At 33.6% G+C, this 16,979-nt stretch overlaps 1 protein-coding gene across 14 annotated transcripts in view; it reads left to right on the top strand.

Moving 5' to 3' along the window:
* CACNA2D1 (calcium voltage-gated channel auxiliary subunit alpha2delta 1) overlaps positions 1–16,979 on the top strand; it is a 524,460-nt gene that overhangs the window by 465,917 nt on the left and 41,564 nt on the right. For 5 of the 14 annotated variants that reach the window (XM_070069798.1, XM_070069797.1, XM_070069795.1 and 2 more), the window contains 8 exon segments: positions 51–129; positions 1,018–1,067; positions 2,376–2,465; positions 6,544–6,621; positions 8,482–8,556; positions 8,816–8,890; positions 11,276–11,332; positions 15,388–15,459. In XM_070069798.1, coding sequence (XP_069925899.1) covers positions 51–129; positions 1,018–1,067; positions 2,376–2,465; positions 6,544–6,621; positions 8,482–8,556; positions 8,816–8,890; positions 11,276–11,332; positions 15,388–15,459 — 576 coding nt within the window. 14 annotated transcript variants of the gene reach the window in all.

The following is a 16,979-nucleotide window of genomic DNA, read 5'->3' as shown; positions in this document are numbered from 1 at the left end:
CTAGTACATTTTATTCAACCTTACAGATAGCTGTTTTTCAATTCATTCAGGTACGTGTATTCACATTCTCAGTTGGCCAACATAATTACGACAGAGGACCTATTCAGTGGATGGCTTGCGAAAATAAAGGTGACAGATGTGTTTTCTTAGCTACATTTCACTAGAAGAAAAAGGACTTGCTACTTGTTTTCAGGTCTACATATTATTGTATAAAATATCCTAAGTCGTACAGAACTTTTATAGGACTTAAAGCAAAAATAAGGCTCTGAACGTGTGTTCTATAGAGAAAACACACAGCAAATTTTGATGGGAGCATCACATCCTATAAAAATTTAGATATCTGATCATGTTACTGCACATTTATAAAAAGATATATTGTTTGCAATGATTCCTCATAATACTTGTCAACTATAACCTTACATGAAAAATCAGGAATGACAGAATAGCTGAATTTTGTAAAACTTAGGTATGAAAGAGTGACAAGAATATTCTGAGTGGTTTAATTATTGCTTTAGAAAATGTCTTCTTGAATGTGCCTAGGTAATTAAAATTTTGTGCAAGGAGCCCATAGTTCCTTTGTACTCAGAAAAAAAAACTCAGAAAAAAATGTTATTTGGAAAATAAACTACAAAAAAATAGCAACAAAAAGACCTGAATTTATTCTGAAAGTTATATTCAGGCAAATATTCAGGTAAATACAATAATAATCAGATATATAACCAACTGCATCTTTAATAATTTCTCCAATTAAAACAATATTTTAATGGTATCAGGTTCCTTATTGTTATATAACATTAATTTTGTTACTCATCCAAGATATGTAGCAGTTTCTCATAAAGTCTACATATTTGCTGTGAGCATGCATTAATCAAATAACTTCTTACTGTATTGTCAATATTGGTGATTTTGTATTTGCTCAACTAAGAAGTGAAAAATACTTTTTTCCTTTAAAGACATAAAATGTTTTGTGTATCTCTTTACTGTATTTACATATATATGTTCATATATGTATTTCAGGTTATTATTATGAAATTCCATCCATTGGAGCCATAAGAATTAATACTCAGGTATGGCTTTTAAAACTTGTTTAAATTATTTTCATAGTATAAGATTTCTAGGTTAAAAATGCTCAGTATGGAGACAGTGTTTGCAACTAAGAATGGAAAAAAGATTCACAATCTTACATTTATATTAAAATGCTAAATGTCAGGGTTAATGTATTGGTTCTTATTTCATAAAAGTTCCAAGGGTTTTCAAACATCCAAAACTCAGGTAAAAATTATGTGTATGAGTGTGTATATATATATATATATAGAGAGAGAGAGAGAGAGAGAGAATATATATATATATATATGAGTATTGAGTATATATATATGAGTATATATATATTGGTTACTTCAATGTTAAAAAAATCATAGAAAATGAATAGATCAGATTTACTAACAATCTCATCTCATGCAATTTGAATTTAGTTCTAATGCATATCATTTAAATGAGGCTTTTTAAGTTGTAGGTACCCAAATAGAAAATTAAACAGTAAGTGTTATGGATAAACCATGTAAGATTATCAGGATTTTGATAACTCCAAAATAACCCCTTAGAGATCTGTTTACATGTTTAAAGTGTACAAAAAAGATGATTGTTCTAACCTCCACTCAGTTGACAACCTACCTGTTAATTTTTTGTAGAACAAAGAAATTTAACTTAAATATGTATTATTTTTAAACACTCATAAATTATGATTTAAAATCATTGGCCAATTTTGAAAATAACTGAAAAATCTTCAAAATGGACTAAGTCGCAGTTGAGACTACATAACATGGGATTTCTGGAAATGCATACTTAAGATGTTGAATGTTGAAATGAAACAGCAGCTACATTAGAGTCTGCCTTCTATATTTGGCATAGTATTTCATTTGTTTTCTGATATGTTTTAATGTAGTTTTGAATTTCCTCCAAATAATTTTGATATGAAAGCAAGTATGTAGCTGCTCTGTTATTTCATGTTTGTACCATTTCATGGAATAAATCGCAGAACCTTAAATCGTTCAGATTAAAGTATGAAACACTTCACAAGGAGCATATTTTACTTATAAGCAGTTGTACCTCGGAAAAACAATGTTCTTATTGTTACTAGAAAAAAGGAACTAGGTTAGATATATCACATTAATCATGTAAGTAGAATATTGTTGCTTTAGAGTATGTAGATATACCAGATATGGAATGCCCAAAGTAAGAATTAAATAATTATATACTTGCTCTCTTAATTTTGATTGCACATTTATTTTTAACTCTCAATTACTCTTTTCTCTATGGAGATCTTTTTTAACAAAGAATTCCTAGTTTTCAACCACAAGTGTTTTTTTAATGCATAGGAATACCTAGATGTTCTGGGAAGACCGATGGTTTTAGCAGGAGACAAAGCTAAGCAAGTCCAATGGACAAATGTGTACCTGGATGCACTGGTAAGAGGCTGGGTTATTGAATATTGAACCAAACTATCATAAGCACAGCTGACTACTTCTCTGTACATGATATTTCTCTTTCTCTCTTCATCAGATCCTCTTTATAATGCCTTCTAGCACAAGCTTCTTTGCAGGAATTTAGATAAACCACATGAAAACCTAAATTTGAATGTGTAAGAGAACCACAAGCTTAATATACTATTTTTCAATTGCTATGTTTACTATGTACAATTTCCAATCCAGCCTATTGAATCTATGAATATTTCAGTACCTTTCTGACTTTTGAATGTAAAAATCATGCTGAAAGTATGTGAACGAGAAGGTATGTCTGCAGATGTTGAGCAAGAATACTGAAGAAATGTTTTTTGAAGTAGAGTTCTGCTTTTAAAGTAGAAGCACCTCCACAACAATAACCAGACCCTCTAACGCTCAGAAGTACATGCAGTGAGATTCGCAGCAATCATCATAACCCAGTTACTTCTTCATATAGAATTTCTTGTTGCAGATTCAACCCCAGACATTTTGACTGAAACTATACCATTGAGGTGATGAAATTTACTGTGAAACAACACACACACATAAATTGCTCCTTGAACAGCTCATGTTTAATACAGTATTCCATCATATTTTAAAGCAGTGATTCCCCCACAGCGGTGATTTGCTCATCACAGGTCATTTGGAAATGTCTGTGGACGTTTTTGATTGTCATGGCTGGGGAGAGGGAAAGGTTCCTACTGGCATCTAATGGGTAGAAGCCACAGACACTGCTTAGCATACTACAGCGTTCAAAGCAGCCCCCTTCCACATGCACACAACAAAGTATTGTCCAGGGGCAGGTGTTAGGGGCAGTGGCCAAGATGCAATGTGGAACACCTGCATCCCAGATCAGAGTACCTAGGCTTGAGTTCCAGCTCCACTTCCAATTCCATCTTCCTCCTAATGCAGACTCTGGGGGACAGCAGATGATGGCTCAAGTAGTTGAGTCCCTGCCACCCACATGGAAGACTCAAATTCAGTTCCTGACTCCTAACTTCTGCCTGCCTAGCTCCAGCTATTGCAGACATTTGATAAGTGAAAGCAGATGAGAAATCTCTCTTTCTCTCTCTCTCCCTCCCTCCCTCCCTCCCTTCTGAATAAAATGAAAATAAATAAATATGTTTTTAAAAATAATACAATAATTATCCAACCGAAAATGTCAATGAGGCTGATGTTGAGAAATGTTTTTAATGTAATCCTTACTTTCCTGATATAAAAATTTTAAATTATTACAGTTAATATTATTAATATGTGTAATCTTTACTAATTACTTACTAAATAATATATTGGATATAATGAAAAAACCAAGCCCTGAAAAGTCACTGCTGATTCAATACCCTTTCCCCTACTTGGAGTTCAATTACATGCTGTTACTACTTTTCTAAATGCAATGATGAACCTCAAGGGGCAAGATGCAATCCATTTAGAATTACTTATCATTTGGTTCTTATAAAATAAACATATACAGGAAGTTAGAAGAAAAATAGGCACTATTAGCGGCAGCCTTGCATGCTAGGAAAGATAATATGCAGCTTGCTTCCCTTAAGCCTTAGCTAAAATTACTGTCCAGTGTTCCTTCTTGACATTACTTATTTACTTAAGGTCACATGGTCATCTAGAGCTTTGGCCAAAATGCTTCCCTTTTCCCAATCCACTGCAGAACTGTGTACAATAGAAAGAGTCACTAATCATGCCTTCCTATGGTTCCTATGGCCAGAAGTTCATTAACCCACATGTCTGCATTGCTGGTGAGGTTCGTCCTGATAGCACAAATGACTTAGGAGGAAACATGGGTACTAAATGTACAACAGGGTGAAACTCAATGTAAAAAATAAAAACAAAGACCATGGAACACATGAATTGGCTCTTCATTGGGCACACTGAGCATTTTTTGCACTGGTTTGGGAATAACGGACCCATTGTGTGTTTGTAAATTATTTGTTTAAAAATATCTACATCCATCAGATTTGAATTGCAAGTCAATGATATCAACAGTTTTATTAAGAAGGAAGATTTAAAAATATTTCAATTCCAAATATAATATTCATAATGAGAAAATTCAAAAAGCTCTGGAATTTCAGAGACGTTCCAAGTTTGGAGATGTGTAGTGGGCTGTGATTAAAATTGATGACATTTAGTTGAACATAGGAGCTTCTGTAGTGGTGCTGAGGTGAAGGAATCCAACATAAAAGCTGTAGAAGTACTGGGTGTATTGATTGAACAATACCTAGTTACTCATGAAGATCAGTTTCTGTACTGAGAAATCAATGCAGAAACAAGACTGGGAAAAAACTGTGGAGGGTTGTTTTACTTGGGAGAAAAGTGAGCCTCTTTGTATAAGAAGAGAATCATGTGCGTTGAAGAAAGAAAGTGTAAAATAAGGTGGCAGAAATCTTGTTTTATTTCTCTCTTTGTTCTCTGGAGATGTGTGAAGTGCCCAGGAATAGGATACACATTTTGTGCCTCTTAAGAAATGAGGGCAAAAACAGAAGTTGATCATTAGGGAGTTTATCTATGATTGTCTTAAATCTAATATATTAGTAGTCTGGTATCTTCTTTTTTTGATATATATTACTATTTTTAGAAGCAAATTATGGTGTTCTGGATAAATGGAAAAGTAATGCATAGAAAAAGATTTCATCCATATATAGTTTGTCTTAGACTGCAGCATTTTAAATCTTTTTCTTATCAGCTATAATTCAAGTCAAGATCTCACCAGAATAATCGTCACTGAATTATCTTGTGGATATTAGGTTTTTGTAATAAATCTCTAATCTAATTTTATTGATGGGGGAGCTTTGCATTTGGGATATTAATATACACAGTTTAGTATGTTTTGTTATCAAAAGTTCTTGTGTAGGGCTAGAGAGCCAGTGTGCCCTACTGTGTCACTTGTTCCTTAGTTATATTTGCCCCAGATAACTTGTTCAGTCAGAAGCCTCTCTGTCATTGTCCCTCCTCCCCAGTGCAGTTTCCATTGGTTTTGGGCTTCCATGTGCACTACTGTAAGTTATAACCCCTCCCAGACATTTTCCCTGTGCTTCTGGCTCTATGAGACCGTGGTCTTTGTGAGATTTGGATTTGGAGGCCACTGTTCACACAGAGATTACCAGTGTATTCAAGTCTTTGAAAATCCAGTTTCCAACAGTAATTTTTAAATTATTCAAAGAAGAAAATTTTGTTGAAAATCTAGTTTTAGCATGAAATACTGCTTATACGTGGTGTGTGTGTGTGTGTAAAATGGCTGCAGCTTTCAGTAATTATTTAAACAAAGCAACCTTTGACTTAGAAGATCATTTTATTTCACTAATTTCTGTGGGTCCATTTCATATATGAAATTATCTGTACACTGATTAAAAGGATGACATTATTTTTGTTATATTAAACTGCTAAATGAGAAAACTTTCCAGTTTGATGCTTTTATTCGTCTTTTCTACACCATTTTACTCTGTCAAAAAGTTCTATTTGTTTTCAGGGTTATTTGAAATATTGCTTCTTTCTTTTGAATAGTGTAGTGTTTACCTAAAATATCCCAGAAATGAACTATCAGTTTCTTGTTTCTGCTGTTTACCATGTTATTCAGCTACACAGTTGTGATTTAGCCTGAAGTCTTTGGCATAAAAAATTTAAGCATAAAGCAAGAAAAGAGAAGGGTAAACAAATCATTTCAAGTATTTTAAGATTGCTCTGCTGCGGAGGGCCCTGAGATTCATTCAACTATCACTATGAAAACCTGTAGGCATGGTTCCTAAAATGTTTAGCAGTTATTAATCATTTGTGTAAGTAGATAATTTTTTACTTTATTAGCAGTATCCCAATAGAGTATTATTTTACATGTCACAGGCTTCAGTAGCTACTTAATAGGTCTCAATTATTTCCAAGACATTTTTGCTTGATTTTTTAAAATAAGCTTTAATCAATATTCGAAACAAGTGACTCATTTTTGTGACTTTTTGGAATTAACTACAGAATGAATGTTAAATATCAAAAGCTAATGCAAATTGTAGTGTTCATTTGCCTTTCTTTCTGCATCTATTTTTAGGAACTGGGACTTGTCATTACTGGAACTCTTCCGGTCTTCAACATAACTGGCCAATTTGAAAATAAGACAAACTTAAAGGTTAAAAGTTAATTGATAAAATTAACAATAATAAATGATAAGCTGTGACGTTTAAGCCCAATGTTGATAAGATATTTCTATAAGGACGCACATACAGTTTAACTATCTATCGAGGCCAAAAGTCAAAGGCAACAACAGCCTTGTGGTAACCACCTGGGAAAAAGGAAGTACAGTCACACTCTCTTGCCCTAGAGCCAAGATTGAACTTAACTCTACTATGACCTTATGCAAACACAAAGTTGTACCCTGGGAGTAATTACGTGATGAATGGACAATAATATTGTGTGCACGTTTTTAAAGTGCATCTGAGATATTCATGGAGTTCAGAAAGAAAAATCCAAAAACCAAAATCAGGTGATGTTTGCATCGGGTACATAGGTATATTTATTAAATCATTCCACTTCAACTCCCAAGCAATCTTTTTTTTTTATTCATGCTGTTACCTAAAGATCTGATTTAAATTAAGTTCTATATTTTTTTTTATTTTCTAAGATACAGGAAAAATAACAAGTTTCTTAAAAGCACTTAACGTCTCTAACACTGGTAATATAGCCAATGCAATAAAATGCTATCTACTTAAAAAGTTCTGAAAATATGTGCCTTGTAGCTATTCTGTTTCTTATGTTTCAGATATTTATGATTTAAATATAGGACTGTATTCCTTTATCCTATCTTGATTCAGGGAGAATCTGAGAATGTAGAAGTTAAGATTGTATTTTTAATACTAGATACTTCTTTTATGGTGAATGTGGTCTTCCTGACTTGAAAGAATATTCGTCTCCAATTTATAGAAAAGTCTACTACACTTAGGTGTTGTTTCTTCAGTTATTAGAAATCTCAGTTGAACTCATTTTAATAATGTGGCCATAGAAAGCATTAATTATTTATTTCTCCTTGGAAGTCCATTACCATTCCTAAATACCTGTGTGCTCTAAGTGTTGCAGTTCATTAAGGAGTAATTCTTTATGTCCCTCAGGTACACTTCAAGTACGAGTTTACAAATCTCACTATGGACTTTGAAACAGATTGCATTACTTGGGGAGTTTTTTGCTCAGATTAGGATTGGTTCACAGGAAACAGTGAGGTTGTTGACAGAACTTTCGCAATCTGCACCTATACAAAGTTTAAAGTTTTTTCATAACCAGTAACTAAATTTTATAATCTTTGTAAACATCTCAACTTATTATTTTATGCTTTATATAAGTTTATTTAAAATCAGTATTTCCAATTCTAAATGCTAACATTGTTATGTCCCATTGGATATTATGATAATAATTTGCCATGTAATCTCCTCAATTTATAATTAACCCTATGATCCCCATCATTTGGTATTTAGAAGTTATTACTGGCAGTTAGGAAAAGTGTTTTGAGGATCTTACTACCAATAAGATGACAGACATACTTTCAAGATAGTCACACATGCACAGGTACGATCAACATCAAGCATCCAATGTGTTCTGGTCCAATCTATAAGCTAGACATTCTCATAGTTTCTTAATTATAGTTCATCATACAGTCTGCACACACATACATCCATAAAAACACCCTGAGCTACACTTGCTGACTGTATAGTATCAATTAAATATTAGGAGAAAAGGATATAAGAAGTCTCACATATGTTCAGTCACCCACTTCATTTAAGTTAAATAATAATGGTGATAACATAGTGGAAAACAATTAAAGCAGGGAGTCTTTGTAAGTTGACACCCAATGTGCCTCACTCTATACTGAGTTTATGTTTAAGATAATATGAAAAATGACCATTATCAAAGGAAAAGGATGAATATATATTGAGAGAGCGATTATGTAGAAATAAGTAGTCTCTTAGTGTAAAATGTGCTCTTTGCCATCTTATTATAGAACCAGCTGATTCTTGGAGTGATGGGAGTTGATGTGTCTTTGGAAGATATTAAAAGACTGACACCACGTTTTACAGTAAGACACAATTTACTCTTTTGGTAACTTTTCTCTTTTAGAACTTAATTTACCATAACCATAAACACTTAAGTAATTCTCAAAAATTAAGAAAAATTATCTTAATAAGGAAAGCAAATGGTTAAGAGCACCCTTAAAATGTGATACCAGGTTATTCTTCAACATGTTATAAAATGTGCATTTAATAATTGTTAAAAAAGTATAGATTTTTGATTGTGTCTCATTAATCTCTATCTAAACTTTTTTGATTATTTTTCAGCTCTGCCCCAATGGCTACTATTTTGCAATTGATCCTAATGGTTATGTGTTATTACATCCAAATCTTCAGCCAAAGGTATTTATATCTATTATTTATTTACAGTCAATAATGTTTTATAAAATTAATGATTAATATTCTTAATAGGATTGTCATTTTTAAATTCACTAGACAACACTAAACATGAAAGAACAGTCTGTAATGGGACTTTCTTCTTGGATATAACAAGACCATAGACGCTAATATATGAAAGTGTGAAAGCAGTTATCATTTTCTCTTGCCAGTTTAGCTGAACTAATATTGCTACCTAAAGACAGTGGTTATTACCCACTGACCGTCAGTTTCCTACAACCCCCTGGTGACTGATGAAGGCTGTATGGTAGTGAAAGACCTTGCTCCAGACGTGGGTGTGAACCTGACAAACATCAGCAATGCTCCTCTAAGCCCAGGCCAGTTTCCGGTGCTCTTCTCTCTGCTTTCCATCTCCAAAGGGTTTGTCTTTATACTTCTAGCCGCCTTGTAAAGTAACACAGGAAATTCAATAAGCAAAACACATGTGATGAGCTTCACAAATAGGAAATGTTTATTACCAATGAGTTATTCTGGAAGGAGTAAAATTCCATAGAGGAACCATTTTATTTTATTTCGAATGCCTGTTTTCCTGTGATATAAAATATTTTCGTAACTTACCTCATTCATATCATTTCACTGTTCATTAATTCTTCACAGGGCATTGATGGCAAAACGTATTTGGAAGTAAAATTAGACAAAATAGTATATCATAAGTGCAGTTTTATGAACATCTTTTAAGTTACAGTTTCACATTGAGATAATACTGAAGATACTTTAAACCATGCAGACTAATGCATGCTATTTCCTTCCCAGACATGGAAATTGAAAATAGGCCGTGTGTTAGAAAGCACAAATGAGTGCACATACACACATACATAAAATTGTGTCATTTAAATAGTGTCCAAATCAATAATTAAGAACCATTGATACTGAATGCAAAAACATTAAATTAATTGCATTTTGCTTTAATATGATAAAGAATATTACATGTTGTGATTAATTTTCTATTGAATTCTTCTCTCTTTGGAACTTATTTACATATAAAATCCATCATGGTATAAATAAAGCAGCTAAGCAAATATAACTACTAACCAGTGTTTATTATGTTTAATATAATATGACTATATTTTTCTAATTTGTTTGAGAGACAGAGAAACTGACAGAAGAGAGAAGTAAACAAAGGAAAAGAGTTCTCATCCCATTTCACCCCCAGGTTCCCACAATGACTAGAGCAGAGCCAGGCAGAAGGCCAGAGCTGGGAACTTGATCCAGGTCTCCCATGTGGGTGGCAGGAACCCAGTTACTTGAGCTGTCACCCGGGTCTCCCAGCATCTGCATTATCAGGTAGCTGGACTGAGGAACCAGAGGGTGTTGTGGAACCCAGACACTCCAATACGGGATGCCACTATCTTAACCTCCAGGGCAAACACCTGTCCCATAAATACATTGTTTTTATATAAGTATTATATAAGTATATTATTATATTATAATAATATAATATATTATATTATTATATATTTTTATAATATAATATAATATATTATATATAATATATTATATTATATTAGTATTACATAGGCACTGTTTTACATCATTGCTGACTCTTCACGGGCCTCATGTTAAATTCTCCTTAGTAGAGTTGTTTACCATTAGGTGACCAATCTATGACTTTGCCATAGCTGAAAATCTTTTATCTTTTTAAATCACAAAAGAAATTTAAAGTTTTCCAGTATTTGGTCTTTGTATATCCAATATGTTTTAAATTATATTCCTCAAAGTAAAATAATTTAAAAGGATGGAAATGGAATGTGCTTGATTTTTGGAAAGATTTCTAAATTTATAGCTACTGTATTCTTAAACTCCCCCTCAAAAGAACTAAAATATATCATAGACAAATGAAAAAACAAGAAAAATGTACGTATGGTGGATATGTATAACTCTATCATCTGATGGTAATATCATTTAGGTTGTTTGCATAGTAAAGGAGAAAACTGTTAGTATTTGCATATTTGTTCTATATGTTCTATAATTTCCCATATCTTTCTCTCTTTTTATTTTTTCCTCAATCATTGGAAAAGTAGTCTGGGACATACTATCTTTCACACTTCCCAAATACATACTTTTCCAGAGGAAAAAAATCAAACATTAATGGTTATTTTGCTTAAAAATAATTTTTTACTAGTATGAGCATCTTTATTTATTAAAGATGTTTGAACTTTTATTTTCTGAACATAAACTCTGGTAGCTAGCAAGTATTTTGAATTTTAATTACATAAGTTAGACCTGTTTCTAGTCAAGGAACTATCTGATCAAAATTGATTACGGGATGGAACCTTCCTTACTTGTGTCAAAATGCAGTGTGAATGAATTACCATTTTTCTGTTGCTCCAGCCTATTGGTGTAGGTATACCAACAATTAATTTGAGAAAAAGGAGACCCAATGTTCAGGTAACTGTAAATGAAGACAGACATAGCTGTGCTTTCAAATGCGCTAAATCAGAGTTGAGATGAAGCTTACGTTCTTAAAGCCTATGATTAAAGCCGTCTTTCCTGACAGCAAGCGCCCAAGCATGAGGTTTCTCAATCAACTGGGGCCAAGGCATTATTAATGGTGGCAGGGGGTACGCACTGGCTAACTAAAGATTGCTTAGTAAATTATGCAATTATAATGTTAACAATCAGAGTAATCATAATAAGATGGCATCTAAAAATATAGTTGTTATTAATTTAAAATTAATGTCAAATCCATGTGATCCTAACAATTTGCTTGTAAAATTATTGACTTGTAAGTGAAAATAAAGATACAGTTTCTAATTGACAGTCTTCGTAAGTCATAAATTTCAAACCCAAATTTCTTTTAGTTTTTAAAAATATAATTTTGGATTAGAAGTTATAGGAACTTCTCTTCAGTTAAATAAAAATATTCAGCATTAAATATAAATAGTGTGAGTTTTATTGTCCGGCAAACTCACTGCAAAATCTTGTCAATAAGAGTTAAAAGTTATGTGTATACATATTTCTATATGCATACTAAAATATTTAACATAAAATGATACATTCTACAACTTAGAGAATTTTAGGTTCTCTAGTAATATTAAACATTATTGATGATTGTATATGTAAGCCTACCTTTACTTAGAAAAAAATAATTTGAGAGGCAGAAGGAAAGAGAGGGATGTGGAGATCAAAAGAAAAACAGAGTTCACTTCCATCTGCTTGGCTCACCCCCAAATGCCTGCAACAGTCCCAGGCTGGACTGGGCGGAAGCCTGGAACTAGGACTCAATTCAGATCTCCCAAATGGGTAGCAGGAACTCAACATTTGAGCCATCAACACTCTCTTCCAGCGTTCACCTTAGCAGGAAAATGGAATCAGAAGCAAGACTGAGGCATTGAACCCAGTCACTCAGATGTGGAATGGGGGCAGCTTAACTGACACCTTACCCTTTAGGCCAAATACCCATTCCATATGTTTACTGTTTCTTTTAAAATACTGGTGATATTGGGATGGGCAAAGAACAGATATTAAGAAGAGGTCACAAAGCTATGAGTTAGTGAACTAGTCTGGTTCTCCCCCAGTAGCTAACACTGTATTCCTTTGCAGTTCACTAAATTGTGTACTCCTTCAGTTCCTTTACCTGAAAAGGAGGATTGAACTAGCCATTGTTTTCTACCCTACACAGCATATTAAATGTACTAGGCAGTTAAGTCGATGAAGTGAAAACTTCCTGAAAACTTCTATTTCCTGAAGACTTCTGATTTAATTGGGCCAGGATTGGATCCCATAACTCTGAGTAATTGTTAAGGCTCCCAGGTTGTTCTAAAGTGCAGAGTCATTGAACTGTGGTAGAAGTTTCCGTTTTCTTGGAGCTCCAGGACTCCATGACAGTCTTGAGTTTTATGTCTCGGCATATGAAAGTCTTTCTATTTTCCTTGATTTCTATAGAGATTAAAACCAGGGTTATGCCTCTTTGACATGTCATATTGTTTTGTTACTCTTTTTGCATGATTTTTTTGATTTATTATCTTTAATATTACTTTGCAAAGTCATGTGCATTTTAGTGACTTTTTATTTTTCTAGCCATCTCATATTGCATGTAAATATTATGACAGAAGTATAAAAAAATAAACAACCTGCAAAATGGTTTGTTTTATTTTTGTTTTCATTCTATGAAAACCCCAAATGGCAAGCTAGCAACCACAGAATTTTCCACAAAAGTCTCAGTTTGGGGAATAATTTTTCAGTTGTGAAATATTTACAATACTACTAGTAGTTGCTTCAATTTAAAATTTGTTAACAACATTACCTTCTGCCTCTTCCACAAATGATTGTGGTCATCTGTCCATTGATACTCAGATGTTACAATTGGGAAATATTATACATTTAAACTATCAAGCAAAAGTAATGGACACACAGACTCTCTCAGTGCTTTCTTGTGAGCCTGTGGTACTTCTGAATGTGTCAGGCACTTTGCCTCTGAAGGGACATTGACAGCGTGGTAAGCCAGATTGCCATTTAAAGTTCAAGTTCTGCACTGACATGGCTCTGTTATGATTTCATTTTCTTCTCTGTGTCTTTGGATGCTGGATTGGGACATGACCTGCATATTGCCAATGCTCCCTGATAACGCCTCCTCCATGCATGCCGTTTGGGTCTGGTCATGCTATGCATTATCCATTGCATGTAAGATCAAGATTCTTCTTTCTGTTTCCGTTTTGTCATGTTGATTACTTGGGGCTTTGTGTTGCGGTGAGTTTCTTGAATTTTTTTTTTCCTTTGATGTGACGGCATTTGTGTGTAGATTTATTTCATGAGACTTCAGTAAGGCATTCTGAAAAATACCATAAATGTGGAGAATCCATTTGTTAGGAACTTTCTAGGTTTTGTTTCTGAAACAAAGACTTAGAAGGCATTTCAATATTGATTTTTTATTTTCTTGTCATGAAACATGTTAGTCACTAGCATTTGTTTCTGAGGCAAAGATGCTATCCAGCCAATGGACAGAAATTTCACCTTTGAAAAATGTGATACTTATTTTGAATGTTACAGAAACTCCTGGTCTCCACATATGAGTGAGATTGCATAATACTTGTCCCCTGTGCTCACAGAAGTTAGAAATAGAATGGTGATTATCAGAGGCTGGAGAGTGATGGGAAAGGTTGATTAATGGGTACTAGATTAGACTTAGGTAGGAGTTACAGGCTCCTGCATTCTATTGCTCAGTAGGTGACTATAGAAACTGTTCTGTTTATTTCTTTATTAAAAAGCGAACAACCTAGAAGCTATGATTTGGATGTATTACCATAGCGATAAGTCAAATGTTTAAAAAATTAAATATATTTGCCCTGATTAGATGTTACACTATATATTTATATATAGATATCCTGCATATATATATGCAGGATTTCATATATTACCCCATAAATATGTATCTGTTTGGTTTTTAAAATAAATATAATGCCTGTTAATTTTTTAAATATAAAGTTCATTTCCTCTGGGAAAATATTATGGAACCTTCTAATTATAGTATTAGAATCCATAAGCAGTGCATTGTTTTTCACAATGTCAAAGCTTGTTTTTTTAAATTTGCGTTTACAAATCCTCACTTACAGGAATAAAATGTGTTCATTGTTTAAATAGAGTTACTTTTTGAAGAAGACATTTTTGTCATCATCATAAAATAGATATATGCCATGTATACTGTGTTATTCAGTGTCTAATAAAATACGTTTAACCTTAAGACATTGTAAATGATTGTCAATGTCTCGAGTAGTCCATCCTATTAAAGCAGGAAGTAGGAAACAGTTTTTAGTGAACCCAGAGGTTATTATTCTCATTAGATTTCAATTGCAGTAGGTAATCATTGTTAAATACTTTATGACTTGACCACAAATCTTCTCTTACAAAATTTTCACTTAATTTGAATTATTAAAATATAAAATTTATGAGTTTCAAAAATATGAAGCAAAAGTGCATCTTTCCCTGATTTTCAGGAGGAAGAATAGGTCTGATGGTTTTTGTTTTACTTAGCAAATCCAAACCTAGTTTTGTAAAGCATTTTCACTTTTGTACTTTCTTGTTTCTTTACAAAATATAAATTTAAAAAGCATGCTTATATGTTGCCTTAGTTTTGTTGCCAAATAAGTTATCCAGTGGCTGTATTTTGCCTCATTGCAAAGACAAGAAAGTTGCAAGTGGATCTCCAAAAATCATTTACCCACACAACTTGTGGTTGTAAATATAATATGTAATACAACACTCTGAATGTGACTCTCTTCAGTTGGTGATTAATAAAAATGTGCTGCATTCAAATATCACTCTCTTGTTTTGACTACTTAGTTTCATATATTTTATATGAACACACCGTTACATAATTTTAGTCAATTATTAATGTACCTTAGGTAAGTAATTTTACTGAATTTCATAAGCATCAATTCGATTGCTGTTTGGCAGCATCCCTTTTTAAATGTCATCATGCTTAGTTATGATTGTCTTCTGTGTAGAACCCCAAATCTCAGGAGCCAGTGACATTGGATTTCCTCGATGCAGAGTTGGAGAATGACATTAAAGTGGAGGTGAGTGTAATCAGTGCAACTCCACCCATATCTGTTGAGATGCTTTGTGTGTCACAATGACTATCAGGAGATGTGGGCACAAAGAGAAATGATCTTTGTCTGAAAAAAAAAATCCCTGAATCGTGGACTCCAGCTTTCAAAAGATCATCTGCAAAGGAATAAATATTTTACGTTGAGTGGACCTTTAGTTTTCTTCATTTCTTTTTCCAAGGGAAAAAGGGATGTTAACTGTTTCAACACAAATGTGACTTGTAAACTTCGATAACAAGCTTAGACCTAGAAGACGTCACTGTTCAGCTGAAAGAAAAGTTGAAAGGGACCCAGCCACTCAACCACATGATGAGCGGCATAAGAAAAGCTGCCCTGTGCACCCGAGCACCCTTTGCTCCATACGTTTCCATGTTGTTTCTAAACCATGTCATTGTCTCTGAGGGAGTCTTTCATAGTAACAAGGACAGTCACATTAAACACAAAAATAACATTTATTGAGTATAGAGCTTATAGAAGGGGTCTTCAAAATATTAATGGAAAACGGAGAGTATAAAGCAACTGTGCATAGATTGCAAAAAATGTTGCCCCCAAATAAATTTATATTTTAATTCCCTTTTCCATGAGCTTTTCGAAGGGTTCTCATAGGTCAGTCATGGACTTACAAGAACCTTTGAAATAGGCATTGTGTTGTTACAATGTCTCTTGTACTGATGACTGGTTTGCGGTTCAGAGAATTTATTTAATTTGTCCATTGTGAGTCAGCCAGTTGGTAGCAGAATCATTCCTTTGCCCTCCAAAGCTCAGCCATTTAGGATTTTTTTCCAAATGGATTATCTCCTTATCTTATCTATCCAAAGGTCACCATGTTTTTTAAAAAATAACTTGTCACAGTATGTTTTAATTTGTACTTGACTCAAACGTTTTGCACATTTAACCTCTCAACAGAATTTATTTATTTACTAGGAAGAACATAGACTTTGTAGTGCCAGAGTATTTTAAGTGATTCGTGAATGTTTGTTCTAAAGCATTTGACATCATAAAGTAGGAGGAAAAACTGGTGAGGAGCTTGGTTTCTAGACCCTAACTCCACTGAATGACCTTCTTGATCTCACTTAGTCTCTCTAAGCTTTTGCTTTCTCTCAATCATTTAGTATTGTGGTTAAATGAAATAATGCCTGGAAAGAGCTTTGCAGAGGGTCTACTTAGTGCCAAATGCTTTATCAATGAGCTCTCATATGTGGATGCTCAACTTACATGGGGAGCCATTAACTAAATTATGATAACCATGTGTGTTTTTTTAAGATTTATTTACTTGAAAGAGATACAGAAAGAGCGAGCAAGAGCAAGCAAGCAATCATATATTCTTTAAATTCAGATTGTTCACACCAAATTTATTTACTTGTCATCTGCACTTTTTAAAGCTAAATGTAGGCCGGCGCTGCAGCTCACTAGACTAATCCTCCGCCTTGTGGCGCCAGCACACCGAGTTCTAGTCCCAGTCGGGGCGCCGGATTCTGTCCCGGTTGCCC

Source organism: Oryctolagus cuniculus, chromosome 3, assembly GCF_964237555.1.
Source record: "Oryctolagus cuniculus chromosome 3, mOryCun1.1, whole genome shotgun sequence".
In the NCBI taxonomy this organism is placed as follows: domain Eukaryota; kingdom Metazoa; phylum Chordata; class Mammalia; order Lagomorpha; family Leporidae; genus Oryctolagus; species Oryctolagus cuniculus.
The sequence above is the reverse complement of the archived record's forward strand: the minus strand, read 5'-3'. Positions and strand labels throughout refer to the sequence as shown.